The sequence below is a fragment of the Panulirus ornatus genome, chromosome 56, assembly GCF_036320965.1.
Source record: "Panulirus ornatus isolate Po-2019 chromosome 56, ASM3632096v1, whole genome shotgun sequence".
NCBI classification, from domain to species: domain Eukaryota; kingdom Metazoa; phylum Arthropoda; class Malacostraca; order Decapoda; family Palinuridae; genus Panulirus; species Panulirus ornatus.
The window spans coordinates 2646114-2660667 of record NC_092279.1 but is presented as its reverse complement, the minus strand read 5'-3'; the positions used below and the strand labels follow the sequence as shown (position 1 = coordinate 2660667).

The 14554-nt window shown below is 40.7% G+C and overlaps 1 protein-coding gene across 3 annotated transcripts in view; it reads right to left on the bottom strand.

Moving 5' to 3' along the window:
- The window catches only part of Gug (arginine-glutamic acid dipeptide repeats grunge), a 102324-nt gene that overhangs the window by 45023 nt on the left and 42747 nt on the right, over positions 1–14554 (bottom strand). For all 3 annotated transcript variants that reach the window (XM_071693628.1, XM_071693630.1, XM_071693629.1), the window contains exons 14-15: positions 2892–5272; positions 369–522 (exon numbers count right to left, since the gene is read on the bottom strand). In XM_071693628.1, coding sequence (XP_071549729.1) covers positions 369–522; positions 2892–5272 — 2535 coding nt within the window. The remainder of the gene's footprint in view (positions 1–368; positions 523–2891; positions 5273–14554) is intronic.

Below are 14554 nucleotides of genomic sequence, written 5' to 3'. Positions count from 1 at the left end.
CAAGAAAGCATCAGGAACTGAACTTCAAAGCGAATATCCTTGTTTTGCTTTTTCATGTTTCTAGTTCCAGAAAGTGATAATATATGAAGGAAAGATGAAAAAGTAAAGTTGCTTGTAAAAGAAGAAGGAGAAAAAGAAGAAGAAGAAAGAAGAAGAAGAAGAAGAAGAAGAAGAAGAAGAAGAAGAAGAAGAAGAAGAAGAAGAGAGGTAAATGGGTGATATTTACGAGGAAGGAGTGTAAGTGACTGGGGGATGTACAAGAAAAAGGCAAGACTAGAGTCCAATTACCTCAACTAGCCTGACATTAATAAATTTCATTGATTTGTGGTACATTAATTAGGACAAATAAACATTATTGCTGTACTGACCTGTATTCTTTCTCTTTCTTCTCTTTCTTTTTCTGCCTGCTTTCTTAAACGTTCTTCTCGTTTTCTAGCTAACTGGCTATTAGGAACGGGCTTAAAGGTGAGATCAGTGCGGGTGCAAGAGTTGAATTCTCCTCGATTCCAGTGACGCAAGAATCTGTTAAGCCAAAAACAAATACAAAATAGTTTATAGAACAATTATACAATATAAAAGCATTTCTGATGTAAAATTATAGACTACATTAATCAACAGTCTAATAAACAATGAAACAAAACAGGCAGCTGGTGACAGCTGAATGCTCAGGATGCCATTTAGGAGTTTTTTCTTTTTGAAATTTTACTTCATACTCCTATATGTGCTCACTAACAAACACACACACACACACACACTGGTCACCCAGCTGAGCTGCAATGCCCAGCTGCCATTTAGTGATGCCCTGTGGACAGCAGAAGATGCCATTCATTACCTACAGATGGACAGAAAAATGATAAGAATACCCATAAAGCTGACTGTACCTTGAATCTCGCCTTGTGTGAGTGGACCATATATGGCCACTTGTTTGCTAAGTCATCAGCAGACAAATGTTTACAAAGATAACATACACTACAAAGTTGGTGGATTAAATGGGAATATAAAAGCATTTTGCTAATGTATCCTTATTCAATCCATCACTAAAGGACAAGATAAATGCTCTACTAAGGAAAGGGGCTGTGATGGATTACACAAGCTGGTTTGAGGAATCGAAGCAAACCTTAATAGGGACAGAGATACAATTGTAGATAATAATGGGGAGAAAGTGAGGAAAACTGGGAAGCTACACAATGCTGTATCACACATATAAAAGAAGCTAAAGAGAATTAGGGTGAAAAAAAAAGGAAGGAGAAGAATAAGCAGCTTGAGATAGTGGTAGAGAAGGCAGATAAGTGTGACCTAGATGATGGTTTCATTTGCTGAAGCAGTTAAAGGTAGCCCTAAAACAATAGAAAAAATTAAGAAAAGAGGACCTACCTCACTTCAGTCACAGTTCCTAAACCTAACACAGGTGCACAAAACCAAGTAAACACTCCATATATTCTTAAAGTCTAACTGATTAAGTTCCTTATCTTCATACTTAATCATGATAAGTATACCTTTGCTTGTCTTTCAATCACTTTACTACATTTTTCCCATCTCCTTTCATACATCATGATTTAACAACTGAAAGACATCTTTCTGCTCTAAGGCTGTCTAGGCCTTAGTCCATCATCCAAGCTATTATCTTTCTTAACAGCAGAAGCCCAACATTCCTCTTGAGTTTGTGTCTGAAATGTTTTATCTTCTTCTTCATACTATTCGCCATCTCCCGCGTTAGCAAGGTAGTGTTAAGAACAGAGGACTGAGCCTTTGAGGGAAATTCTCGCTTGGCCCCCTTCTCTGCTCCTTCTTTTGGAAAATTAAAAACAAGAGGGGAGGTTTTCCAGCCCCCACCCCCTCCCCTTTTAGTTGCCTTCTACGACACGCAGGGAATATGTGGGAAGTATTCTTTCTCCCCTATCTCCAGGGATAGAAATGTTTTATATACTCGACAATACTGCAATCAGAGAAAAGCTTCAAGTTAAAACAAAATTTCTATAATTTTGGAAACTGATCCTATTCTTCCAAATACTTTTCAGAATCTTACTATCCACAACTGCAGTCCCCTTCTTGAAAATTACTAAAAAAGTTCTTTTTAGCATTTGAGTAGTGAGGATGGGGCCCTTCAGAATGAGAAAACTAATGTCATTTTCTACGATAATGAGGAAATAAAAGTGAAGGTAAAATATGGATTATAAGTCATATACCCTGTTTTTCCTGTAAGCCTAACTTCAAACTAGTAAGGAAAGATTGTTCTTAATCATAGTACTTCCATAACTAATGCTTCTTCCCCTAAACTTTTTGAAGTAATTACATTATGAATTTTTTACTTTAATGCACATTGAAAAGTTTGGGTCTGATACTGGAAATGAATGACATCATTTTTGCATTGGAAATGTGACTGAATTTCAGCCTCAAAAAGAGACAAAAAATGATAACTGTAACATAAAACTCACTCCTACAATGGCTAATCCCTCATCTTCATCCACCAATATACTCAAGCAATCACATCTCAAGAAAATTCTCAGGTATCTATCGCAACTTAAAGCAAACATCAGATAGACAAGCAGTTTCACCCATAACATTCTTCTGCAGATCAATAATGACTCAAAATTCTGACAATCTGAACTTCATCAAAGAATCACCTAAATTCATGGATGTGCAAAGAATCACCTAAATTCATGGATGTGTCCAAAGATTCTAATGAAAACTGACTTCTGGGTATCCTTAAATCATTGTAATGTCCAACAAACTGATTAAAACAACTTTTAACAAACATTCTACTTGCAAGCCACAAAATACCTCCTCACTACAAATGCACATAGATACAGTTTTTCTAGTCTCTCAAAAGGAATAAAGGTATACTACTAATCACAGATAAGTATCCGAATCCTAAATGCACATATACTTACATTGCACTCTCAGACCGGTGAAATTCTGAGTCTTCTATCTTTGGTTCTGGAGAGGGTTCTCTGTGGGAAGGTGGATCGTCATCATCTTCATGCTCTTCTCCTTCATGAACACTACCACCAGTGCCAAGGGTACCAGTGGGACCACCAGGATATGCAGGGTGGCTCGGTGGTACTGTGGCAGGCAAGGCTTGAGTAGTAGGTGGCTGGCCAGGGGTAGGGGTAGGAGGCTGAGCTAAATTTACAGGCATACTAGGGGGTTTAACAACAGGCCCTGTGTGGGCTGCTGGAGGCGTGGGTATTGTAGAGGGTCCTCCTGATGTTGGTGGAACCATACCAGGTGGCATACCAGGTGGTAATCCAGGAGACATTCCTGGAAGACCCACAGCAGATCCTGGTGGGCGAAGACCAGACGGCATTGGTGATGGCTGACTAGTTGGCAGCTTACCAGGAGATGAAAGATGTGGAGGAACCCCAGGCCGGCTGGTTAGCAAAGATGGCCCTATATGAGGAGAAGCATGTGCTCCAAGTGTCGGAGATGGTTTAGTAGTGGTTGAAGAGGTTGTTATTGTGGAAGAACCTGTTACTAAAGGTACAGGAATTGGAGAAACTCTGCTTGAGCTTCCTGTTGAAGATACAGGTACAGATGGTCCAGTGCTACTAGGACGCTGTGAAGGTGAGTGTGGTCGATGTGATGAGGAACGAGGCTGTCCAGTATAGGAATAATACATGGGACTGGGGTAACCATATGGCCCATAAGGGTATGGGTATCCAGGTATTGTGAGATGAGCTGACAAGGATGATAAAGCTGCAGTAGTAGCAACACTTGGAGGGCCAGTAGATATTGGTGGCTTTATATCCTGACGAGGTTCTGATTTGATTTCTGCAATTATTTCTGGCCTATCACCCCTTTCCAACTTTATTTCTGATTTTAATTCAGTTTTCATTGCTTCAGCTTTAAAACAATCACTTGAGACAAGAGGTGGTTCATATTTCATTTTCTCAGGTCTTAATGTGAATTCAGGTTCTCGTTTTATATGTTCTGGTTTGATAATTCCTGGGGGGCCAGAATACTGAGGTATACCTGAGCCAGATATTAAAGGTGATCGCGACGAGACTGACTGAAGGGATGTTGGTGGAGTTCCAGTGACTCCAACACTGTAGATTGCAGGTGCAGGACTCATTCTTGCTAGAGAAACAGTGGAGGATGGTGCTTGGCTAACTGATGCATTACTGGTTCCTGCCTGGGGGTAGCCATGAACTGCAGATGGTCTCAGAGCTGGAAGAACACCTGGGGAAAATCTAACAACTTCTGCTTCTGATTTAACTTTGATTGGTTTATCTTGTGTTATGGGGGGTGTTCCTGAAAGGCTAGCAAGTACACTATGAGGTACACCACTAACAGGTGCTCTTACCACAGAACCACGTTCTTCTGAGGGTATATTAGTAATAGGTCTGACAGTATTTGATATAGTTGTGGTCGTCACTGGAGAATTAACAGCTATTCCAACTGAAGCCACAGGAGCTACTACAGTGAGAGATGATGGTCTGGTAACACTTGGAGTCACAAGCTGGGGAACAGAGGGAACTCGGCTGCCAGCAACTACTGTTCGACTGATACCCTGACTTATGACACTACTAACTGTAGATATAACTGAGGCAGATGATATAATGGCAGACTTATACTGGCTGACAACTGGAGATTGTGCAGATGAAATAGGAGTAGAAAGGCGACCAATTAATTGTGTTTGTACAACTGAACCACTATGGGCTGGAGGAGGCACTAAATTTCCAGGAGACAATCTGGGCACTGAAGCAGTTACCAGTGGAGGTTGCACCACACTACTCCATGTTGGCTGAACCTGAGTTGTTGTTGTTATCCCACATGTGGTAGCAACTGGAATATTAGATGGTGTGGGGGAGCTTGGCATAACAGGCCATATTGTTCCTGAAGATATCAACTGTCTGGGCTTGGATGGTGGGGCAGGTGATGGTGATGAGGCAGACATAGGCATATGATGGGATGGAGCCGCTGGTGGGGGTGATGCAGGTACCGTTGTAGCGACAGAAGTTGATGTGGGAATGGGAATGGGAATGGGAGCATCTGTGATACTAGTGGAATGGGTGAGAGTATGAGTGGGTGACGGAGGACTAGTGGGAGCAGTGGTAGTTGCAGTTGTTATAGTGGTAGTTGTGGTTGTCATGATAATCGTGGTTGAAGTAGGTTGAGAAGGTACGGAAGTCATCAGTGCTTCAGGCTGGGAAGAAACAATGGGATGAAGCTGGGGTGTTGGTGTAGATGGAGCTACTGGAGATGGAGAACTTCGGTCTCCACTTCCACCATCACCTTCATCAGAACTTTCTTCTGAGCTTAGGCCAGATATCTGTAAAAGAACATGGGAAACATAAGTTCAAGCTACAATCATTTACACTGAAATCAATAATGAACCACAGACACAGACCTATTATTAAGTACAGTCATTATAGTATCCTTCGATTATATGGGAAACTTATGATTTGTAAACAAGTTGCTCTTGGCTACCCATTTCAACTCTACCACTGGATAAGTGTTGTTTCACTGATGGCTTTAACTTCTTTCCACACAATCACAACAAAGACACACTCCTCGGGCATAAAATATAGTTTTTGAAAGCTAGAAAATAATAATAATCATAATAATAATAATAATAATAATAATAATAATAATAATAATAATAATAATATATCTATTTATTTTTTATTTATTTTGCTTTGTCACTGTCTGGAAACAGACGAAAGAATGGCCCAACCCACCCACATACACATGTATATACATACACGTCCACACATGCAAATATACATACCTATACATCTCAATGTATACATATATACACACACACAGACATACATATATACACATGTACATAATTCATACTGTCTGCCTTTATTTATTCCCATCGCCACCCTGCCACACATGAAATAACAACCCCCTCTCCCCCTCATGTGTGCGAAGTAGCGCTAGGAAAAGACACTGAAGGCCCCATTCGTTCACACTCAGTCTCAAGCTGTCATGTAATAATGCATCGAAACCAAAGCTCCCTTTCCACATCCAGGCCCCACACAACTTTCCATGGTTTACCCCAGACGCTTCATATGCCCTGGTTCAATCCATTGACAGCATGTTGACCCTGGTATACCACATCGTTCCAATTCACTCTATTCCTTGCACGCCTTTCACCCTCCTGCATGTTCAGGCCTCGATCACTCAAAATCTTTTTCACTCCATCTTTCCACCTCCAATTTGGTCTCCCACTTCTCCACGTTCCCTCCACCTCTGACACATATATCCTCTTTGTCAATCTCTCCTCACTCATTCTCTACATGTGCCCAAACCATTTCAAAACACCCTCTTCTGCTCTCTCAACCACGCTCTTTTTATTACCACACATCTCTCTTACCCTTACATTACTTACTCGATTAAACCACCTCACACCACATATTGTCCTCAAACATCTCATTTCCAGCACATCCACCCTCCTGCGCACAACTCTATCCATAGCCCATGCCTCACAACCATACAATATTGTTGGAACCACTATTCCTTCTAATATACCCATTTTTGCTTTCAGAGATAATGTTCTCAACTTCCACACATTCTTCATGGCTCCCAGAATTTTCGCCCCCTTCCCCACCCTGTGATTCACTTCCACTTCCATGGTTCCATCCGCTGCCAAATCCACTCCCAGATATCTAAAACACTTCACTTCCTCCAGTTTTTCTCCATTCAAACTTACCTCCCAACTGACTTGACCCTCAACCCTAATAACCTTGCTCTTATTCACATTTACTCTCAACTTTCTTCTTTCACACACTTTACCAAACTCAGTCACCAGCTTCTGCAGTTTCTCACATGAACCAGCCACCAGCGCTGTATCATCAGCAAACAACAACTGACTCACTTCCCAAGCTCTCTCATCCACAACACACTGCATACTTGCCCCTCTTTCCAAAACTCTTGCATTCACCTCCCTAACAACCCTATCCATAAACAAATCAAACAACCATGGTGACATCACACACCCCTGCCGCAAACCTACATTCACTGAGAACCAATCACTTTCCTCTCTTCCTACACATACACATTCCTTACATCCTTGATAAAAACTTTTCACTGCTTCTAACAACTTGCCTCCTACACCATATATTCTTAATACCTTCCACAGAGCATCTCTATCAACTCTATCATATGCCTTCTCCAGATCCATAAATGCTACATACAAATCCATTTGCTTTTCTAAGTATTTCTCACATACATTCTTCAAAGCAAACACCTGATCCACACATCCTCTACCACTTCTGAAACCACACTGCTCTTCCCCAATCTGATGCTCTGTACATACCTTCACCCTCTCAATCAATACCCTCCCATATAATTTCCCATGAATACTCAACAAACTTATACCTCTGTAATTTGAGCACTCACCTTTGTCCCCTTCGCCTTTGTACAATGGCACTATGCAAGCATTCCGCCAATCCTCAGGCACCTCACTATGAATCATATATGCATTAAATAACCTTACCAACCAGCCAACAATAATCATCTCCCTGCAAAAATCGTCCAAATGCCTCTCTCTTCTCTTTCACTAACAATCTTACTTCTTCATCCCACCACTCACTACCCTTTCTAATCTGCCCACCTCCCACGCTTCTCATGCCACAAGCATCTTTTGGGCAAGTCATCACTGCTTCCCTAAATACATCCCATTCCTCCCCCACTCCCCTTACCTCCTTTGTTCTCACCTTTTTCCATTCTGTACTCAGTCTCTCCTGGTACTTCCTCACACAAGTCTCCTTCCCAAGCTCACTTACTCTCACCACTCTCTTCACCCCAACATTCTCTCTTCTTTTCTGAAAACCTCTACAAATCTTCACCTTCGCCTCCACAAGATAATGATCAGACATCCCTCCAGTTGCACCTCTCAGTACATAAACATCCAAAAGTCTCTCTTTTGCGCGCCTATCAATTAACACGTAATCCAATAATGCTCTCTGGCCATCTCTCCTACTTACATACATATACTTATGTATATATCTCTTTTTAAACCAGGTACTCCCATTCACCAGTCCTTTTTCAGCACATAAATCTACAAACTCTTCACCATTTCCATTTACAACACTGAACACCCCATGTATACCAATTATTCCCTCAACTACCACATTACTCACCTTTGCACTCAAATCACCCATCACTATAACCCGGTATTGTGCATCAAAACCACTAACACACTCGTTCAGCTGCTCCCAAAACACTTGCCTCTCATGATCTTTCTTCTCATGCCCAGGTGCATATGCACCAATAATCACCCACCTCTCTCCATCAACTTTCAGTTTTACCCATATCAATCTAGAGTTTACTTTCTTACACTCTATCACATACTCCCACCACTCCTGTTTCAGGAGTAGTGCTACTCCTTCCCTTGCTCTCATCCCCTCACTAACCCGTCTTTACTCCCAAGACATTCCTAAACCACTCTTCCCCTTTATCCTTGAGCTTTGTTTCACTCAGAGCCAAAACATCCAGGTTCCTTTCCTCAAACATACTACCTAACTCTCCTTTTTTCTCATCTTGGTTACATCCACACATATTTAGACACCCCAATCTGAGCCTTTGAGGAGGATGAGCACTCTCCGCTTGACTCATTCTTCTGTTTCCCCTTTTAGAAAGATAAAATACAAGAGGGGAGGGTTTCTAGCCCCCCGCTCCCGTCCCCTTTAGTCGCCTTCGACGACACATGAGGAATGCATGGGAAGTATTCTTTCTCCCCTATCCCCAGGGGGATAATAATAATAATAATAATAATAATAATAATAATAATAATAATAATAATAATAATAATAATAATAACAATAATAACAGTAATAATACTAATAATAATACATGACAGCTAGAGACTGAGTGTGAATGAATGTGGCCTTTGTTGTCTTTTCCTTGCACTACCTCGCACACATGCCGGGGTAGGGGGCTGTCATTTCATGAGTGGCGGGGTGGCGTCAGGAATGAATGAGAGCAGATAGTATGAATTATGTACATGTGTATATATGTATATGTCTGAGTGTGCATCTGTATATGTATACGTTGAGATGTATAGGTATGTATATGTGCGTGTGTGGACGTGTATGTATACACATGTGTATATGGGTGGGTTGGGCCATTCTTTCGTCTGTGTCCTTGTGCTACCTCGCTAACGCGATAGACAGCAACAAAGTATAATAAATAAACAAATAATAATAATGATAATGACGAAATCTGAGTCAGTACCACGTAAGCATGAGAAACATTATATGTGACATCTCACGGAAAATCCGGGCTCAAGACCTCCTTACCCTCATTACTTCTGGTGAGGAAACACTGGTCCTCTTCACCATGGCTGCAGCAGCTTACTTATTTTAGATTTACCCTAAGGTAACCACAAACTGGCACAGACACAGCTTGCTCATTTCAGGTCTACCCTCAGTCAATCACAGACTGCCACAGACATATAGTCACTGATCTACTCAGTTCTAGCCACTAGTAGCTCTATGAATTCACAGATTGCAGGCATCAGCAAAAGTGGTCACAGTTGGTAAAGAAAAAGGAGAAAACTGTGCACAGTGAGAAATATAGGAAAAAATCCTCATGGTACACCATCTCAAAGAGGAAAGCTTCTCAACTCTCAGAACTATATTTCTTTCCTCTGTGGTCTGTCTAGTGAGCATGAGAGCACAGTAACTTTAATTTTAATGGACTAATTGTGGGGTACAAAATGGTCCATCAGAGGCCAAATTCTGTTACATCATGATTTTTTCTAATGAATGTTCTATCAACAATTGTAATGGAAACCTGCTTTATTCCTTTGAGGCTGGAGGTATTCAAGGAATAGAAAAGACAATGTTGAATCAGAGGGAAACAGTTTCAGGGTCACCTGGGGTCACTTGGATCACCTCAAAGTCAGCAATGGGGCTTGCATGAGGTGCAAGCTACTCTTTTCATGGTCAGGAATGTTTCCTGAATCTTTTAACATAAACATCATTGATGATACTCTTATTGACCATTATCTACTACAAAAAGACAGGCTCTGTACCTTAAAAACTGCAGCTGTGTGAAATATGGGCATGTTTGTTTGTGTTGACCAAGCAGACACTGTTTTGTTTCATACTGAAATTTCCACTTTGTGGTTGAAAATGCACAAAAGATAATACAGCATCATTAAATCATTGTAAACCATTGTAAAACAATGTGATGAGAGAGCAATATATAAGAAAAATATGCACCAGGATGATGCGCAACAAGATGTAACATGATCAAATGCCCAGCATCCCAGAATGAGGTCGGAAGCTAACAGACTATTCTGTACATCCCAAATTCAGTTTGATGAGTCCTTAACTTTACAAACTAAATTTGCAATATGGCAAATGTTTACAGAAATGCCCATTAGATCTTAAGCTTAGTCCAGTGGGGTCCAAAGGGTCCATTAGAAGCCAAATTCCAATACAATGAAGTCTAGTAGAATTGGGATTAACTGTATACCTACATGAAGGAGGGGGTTTTGAAGATTCAAAGAAAAACCTTCACACAAGATGACAACATAAAAGCGACACTATTATCTTCAGTGATAATTCAAAAGGTACAGCAGAATCTTCCTTTCCAGCAGGAAGAATCTCCATTGCAATGCAAAATATGTTCCCAATCTTTAAACTAAAGTACCACCTAATGAAAGTGGTAGATTAATGCCACACCTTTCCTTGGAGGCTAAGGTAGAGGCCATCTTCTTCACATCATGTGCTCTAAAGCCCAGGGTGAGCTAATAAAATGAGTTTTTTAATCCATGTATATATATTCCTAGCTGAAAGGGATACTGTGGTTCCAAAAGGCACAATTAAATGGTAAAGTAGCAGTGCTAACATGTAGTGGTCACTGCATATATTACTTTTTTCAAAGAATTCCTAATCGCTGTTACCATGCACACTGTGCAACTTCCAGTCTTAGGGTCATTTAAAACTGTTTTTAAGCCTTTAGTTCAATCTTTAAAAAGGTGTCTGCATTTGCTCCTTGCAGGTCTTTCATTTCACATGGAAAAATGTCAAAAAGTCTCTCCAACTTTTTTGCTGGATTTCTCATAGATTTTTGTTAATGCCTTTTTGGCATACTCTAAAGGAGACTTAAAGATTTAATTACTGTTCCCACTCTGGTATGAAGTTTCTAGTTTAATCATTCATTCCCTCTAACTGATGCCTTGCATGGATTATCACATATCCTTCTCTTGTTTCTAAGCTGTATATCGTTTTTTCATCCTTCTCATTTACCTTGTCTTGTAGATGACCATACAAGAAAGCAATATCAAATGTTGCTTCCTTATGTTTACAATGAATAATATCATCATCAGCTTTCTGTTTTTCTAAGTGAAAGACGTCTTACGTTACATATCCTTTAATGAAATCAAACTATCCTTAAATAGCATTGCAGCTTACAGACACAGATACATATGGGCAACAGTATCTACAATTAAATAAGGATGATAAAGGGAAATAATCTTAATGAACTCTAGCTCTAGTTAGTATATTGACTTAAATCAGATATCAGAGGATATTAGCTGAAGTTACTCTGTAAACTAGAAACAACATTTCACATGAAGAGCAATCACACAATAGTGAGCTAAACAAAAATAATTAGCTGAGACAGAGAATGAAAATTTGAGATTATGTGGAGGGAAGAAGTGATTAGAAAGGTTTATGTATGGATGAGACTGTTTTAGGATGGTATGGTCATACAGAATGCATAGTAGTTCACAAGGTGGTCAAGAAGGTACACCACATAGGTAGACCAAGGAAGAGATGTAGTAAGAGTTTTTGTTTTATAAATATTAATCAAGATATACATAGTCAGTCTAATTTGGTCTTTGGTATTTCATAAGATGTTAAGGGAATGACTGAGGAGGTAACAGAAGCATTCCATGCCTGAAAGTGGTACAAATCAACCCCTTAGTCTCAACACATGAATCAACTTAGAGTGTTAAGTGTTAAAAAAAATGTGTTTTTACAATTAAGAAAATTCACGTTTCACTTCAAGCAACAGACGTAGGCTGATATGTATAAGAAAAAAGTAATGCTGTGGGGAGCTTTGTATACTTGATCCACCCCAGGGATGTGGATAGGTAGATGAAGAGGACGGACACCTTGAAGCTAAGTGAATGTACTAAACCATCAGCAGGGGGAAGACATTAAAATCTCAATTATTTCTTTACATTTCTCCCAAATCAATGCCATCATGGATGACACAAGTGCCAGATCACTTTCCTTGAAAAGAAGAGAAATTCTCAATTCATCCTGACTTTTTACAGTTTACTTCTAAATCATCCCCTATCCAGGGATATCTTTCCTATCCCTGGGGATAGGGAGAAAGAATACTTCCTACGCACTCCTCACGTGTCGTAGAAGGGGACTAAAGGGGACGGGAGCAGGGGGGCCAGAAACCCTCCCCTCCTTGTATTTTAACTTTCTAAAAGGGGAAACAGAGGGAGGAGTCACGAAGGAAGTGCTCATCCTAATTCAAAGGCTCAGATTGGGGTGTCTAAATGTGTGTGGATGTAACCAAGATGAGAAAAAAGGAGAAATAGGTAGAGTGTTTGAGGAAAGGAACCTGGATGTTTTGGCTCTGAGTGAAACGAAGCTGAAGGGTAAAGGGGAAGAGTGGGTTGGCAATGTCTTGGGAATAAAGTCAGGGGTTAGAGAGAGGACAAGAGCAAGGGAAGGAGTAGCACTACTCCTGAAACAGGAGTGGTGGGAGTATGTGATAGAGTGTAAGAAAGTAAACTCTAGATTGATATGGGTAAAACTGAAAGTGGATGGAGAGAGATGGGTGATTGTTGGTGCATATGTACCTGGGCATGAGAAGAAAGATCATGAGAGGCAAGTGTTTTGGGAGCAGCTGAGTGAGTGTGTTAGTAGTTTTGATGCACGAGACTGGGTTATAGTGATGGGTGATTTGAATGCAAGGGTGAGTAATGTGGCAGTTGAGGGAATAATTGGTGTACATGGGGTGTTCAGTGTCGTAAATGGAAATGGTGAAGAGCTTGTAGATTTATGTGCTGAAAAAGACTAGTGATTGGGAATACCTGGTTTAAAACGAGAGATATACATAAGTATATGTATATATGTAGGAGAGATGGCCAGAGAGTGTTATTGGATTACATGTTAATTGATAGGCACGCAAAAGAGAGACTTTTGGATGTTAATGTGCTGAGAGGTGCAACTGGAGGGATGTCTGATTATTATCTTGTGGAGGCAAAGGTGGAGATTTGTAGAGGTTTTCAGAAAAGAAGAGAGAATGTTGGGGTGAAGAGAGTGGTGAGAGTAAGTGAGGTTGGGAAGGAGACTTGTGTGAAGAAGTACCAGGAGAGACTGAGTACAGAATGGAAAAAGGTAAGAACAAAGGACATAAGGGGAGTGGGGGAGGAATGGGATGTATTTAGGGGAGCAGTAATGGTTTGCACAAAAGATGCTTGTGGCATGAGAAGCGTGGGAGGTGGGCAGATTAGGAATGGTGGTGAGTGGTAGGATGAAGAAGTAAGATTGTTAGTGAAAGAGAAGAGAGAGGCATTTGGACGATTTTTGCAGGGAAATAATGCAAATGAAGGTCAAGAGAAAGGTGCAAGAGGTCAAAAAGAGGGCAAATGAGAGTTGGGGTGAGTATCATTAAATTTTAGGGAGAATAAAAAGATGTTTTGGAAAGAGGTAAATAAAGTGCGTAAGACAAGGGGATCAATGGGAACTTCAGTGAAGGGGGATAATGGGGAGGTGATAAGAATCAATGGGAACTTCAGTGAAGGGGGCTAATGGGGAGGTGATAGCAAGTAGTGGTGATGTGAGAAGGAGATGGAGTGAGTATTTTGAAGGTTTGTTGAATGTGTTTGTTGACAAGAGTGGCAGATATAGGGTGTTTTGGTCGAGGTGGTGTGCAAAGTGAGAGGGTTAGGGAAAATGATTTGGTAAACAGAGATGAGGTAGGAAAAGCTTTGCGGAAGATGAAAGCCAGGCAAGGCAGCGGGTTGGGATGGTATTGCAGTGGAATTTATAAAAAAAGGGGGTGACTGTGTTGGTGACTGGTTGGTAAGGTTATCTAATGCATGTATGACTCATGGTGAGGTGCCTTAGGATTGGCGGGATGCTTGCACAGTGCCATTGTACAAAGGCAAAGGGGATAAAAGAGAGTGCTCAAATTAGAGGTATAAGTTTGTTGAGTATTCCTGGGAAATTATATGGGAGGGTATTGATTGAGAGGGTGAAGGCATGTACAGAGCATCAGATTGGGGAAGAGCAGTGTGGTTTCAGAAGTGGTAGAGGATGTGTGGTTCAGGTGTTTGCTTTGAAGAATGTATGTGAGAAATACTTAGAAAAGCAAATGGATTTGTATGTAGCATTTATGGATCTGGAGAAGGCATATGATACGAGTTGATAGAGATGCTCTGTGGAAGGTATTAAGAATATATGGGGTGGGAGGCAAATTTTTAGAAGCAGTGAAAAGTTTTTATGGAGGATGTAAGGAATGTGTATGTGTAGGAAGAGAGGGAAGTGATTGGTTCTCAGTGAATGTCGGTTTGCGGCAGGGGTGTGTGATGTCTCCAGGGCCTTTCAGTTTGTTTATGGATGCG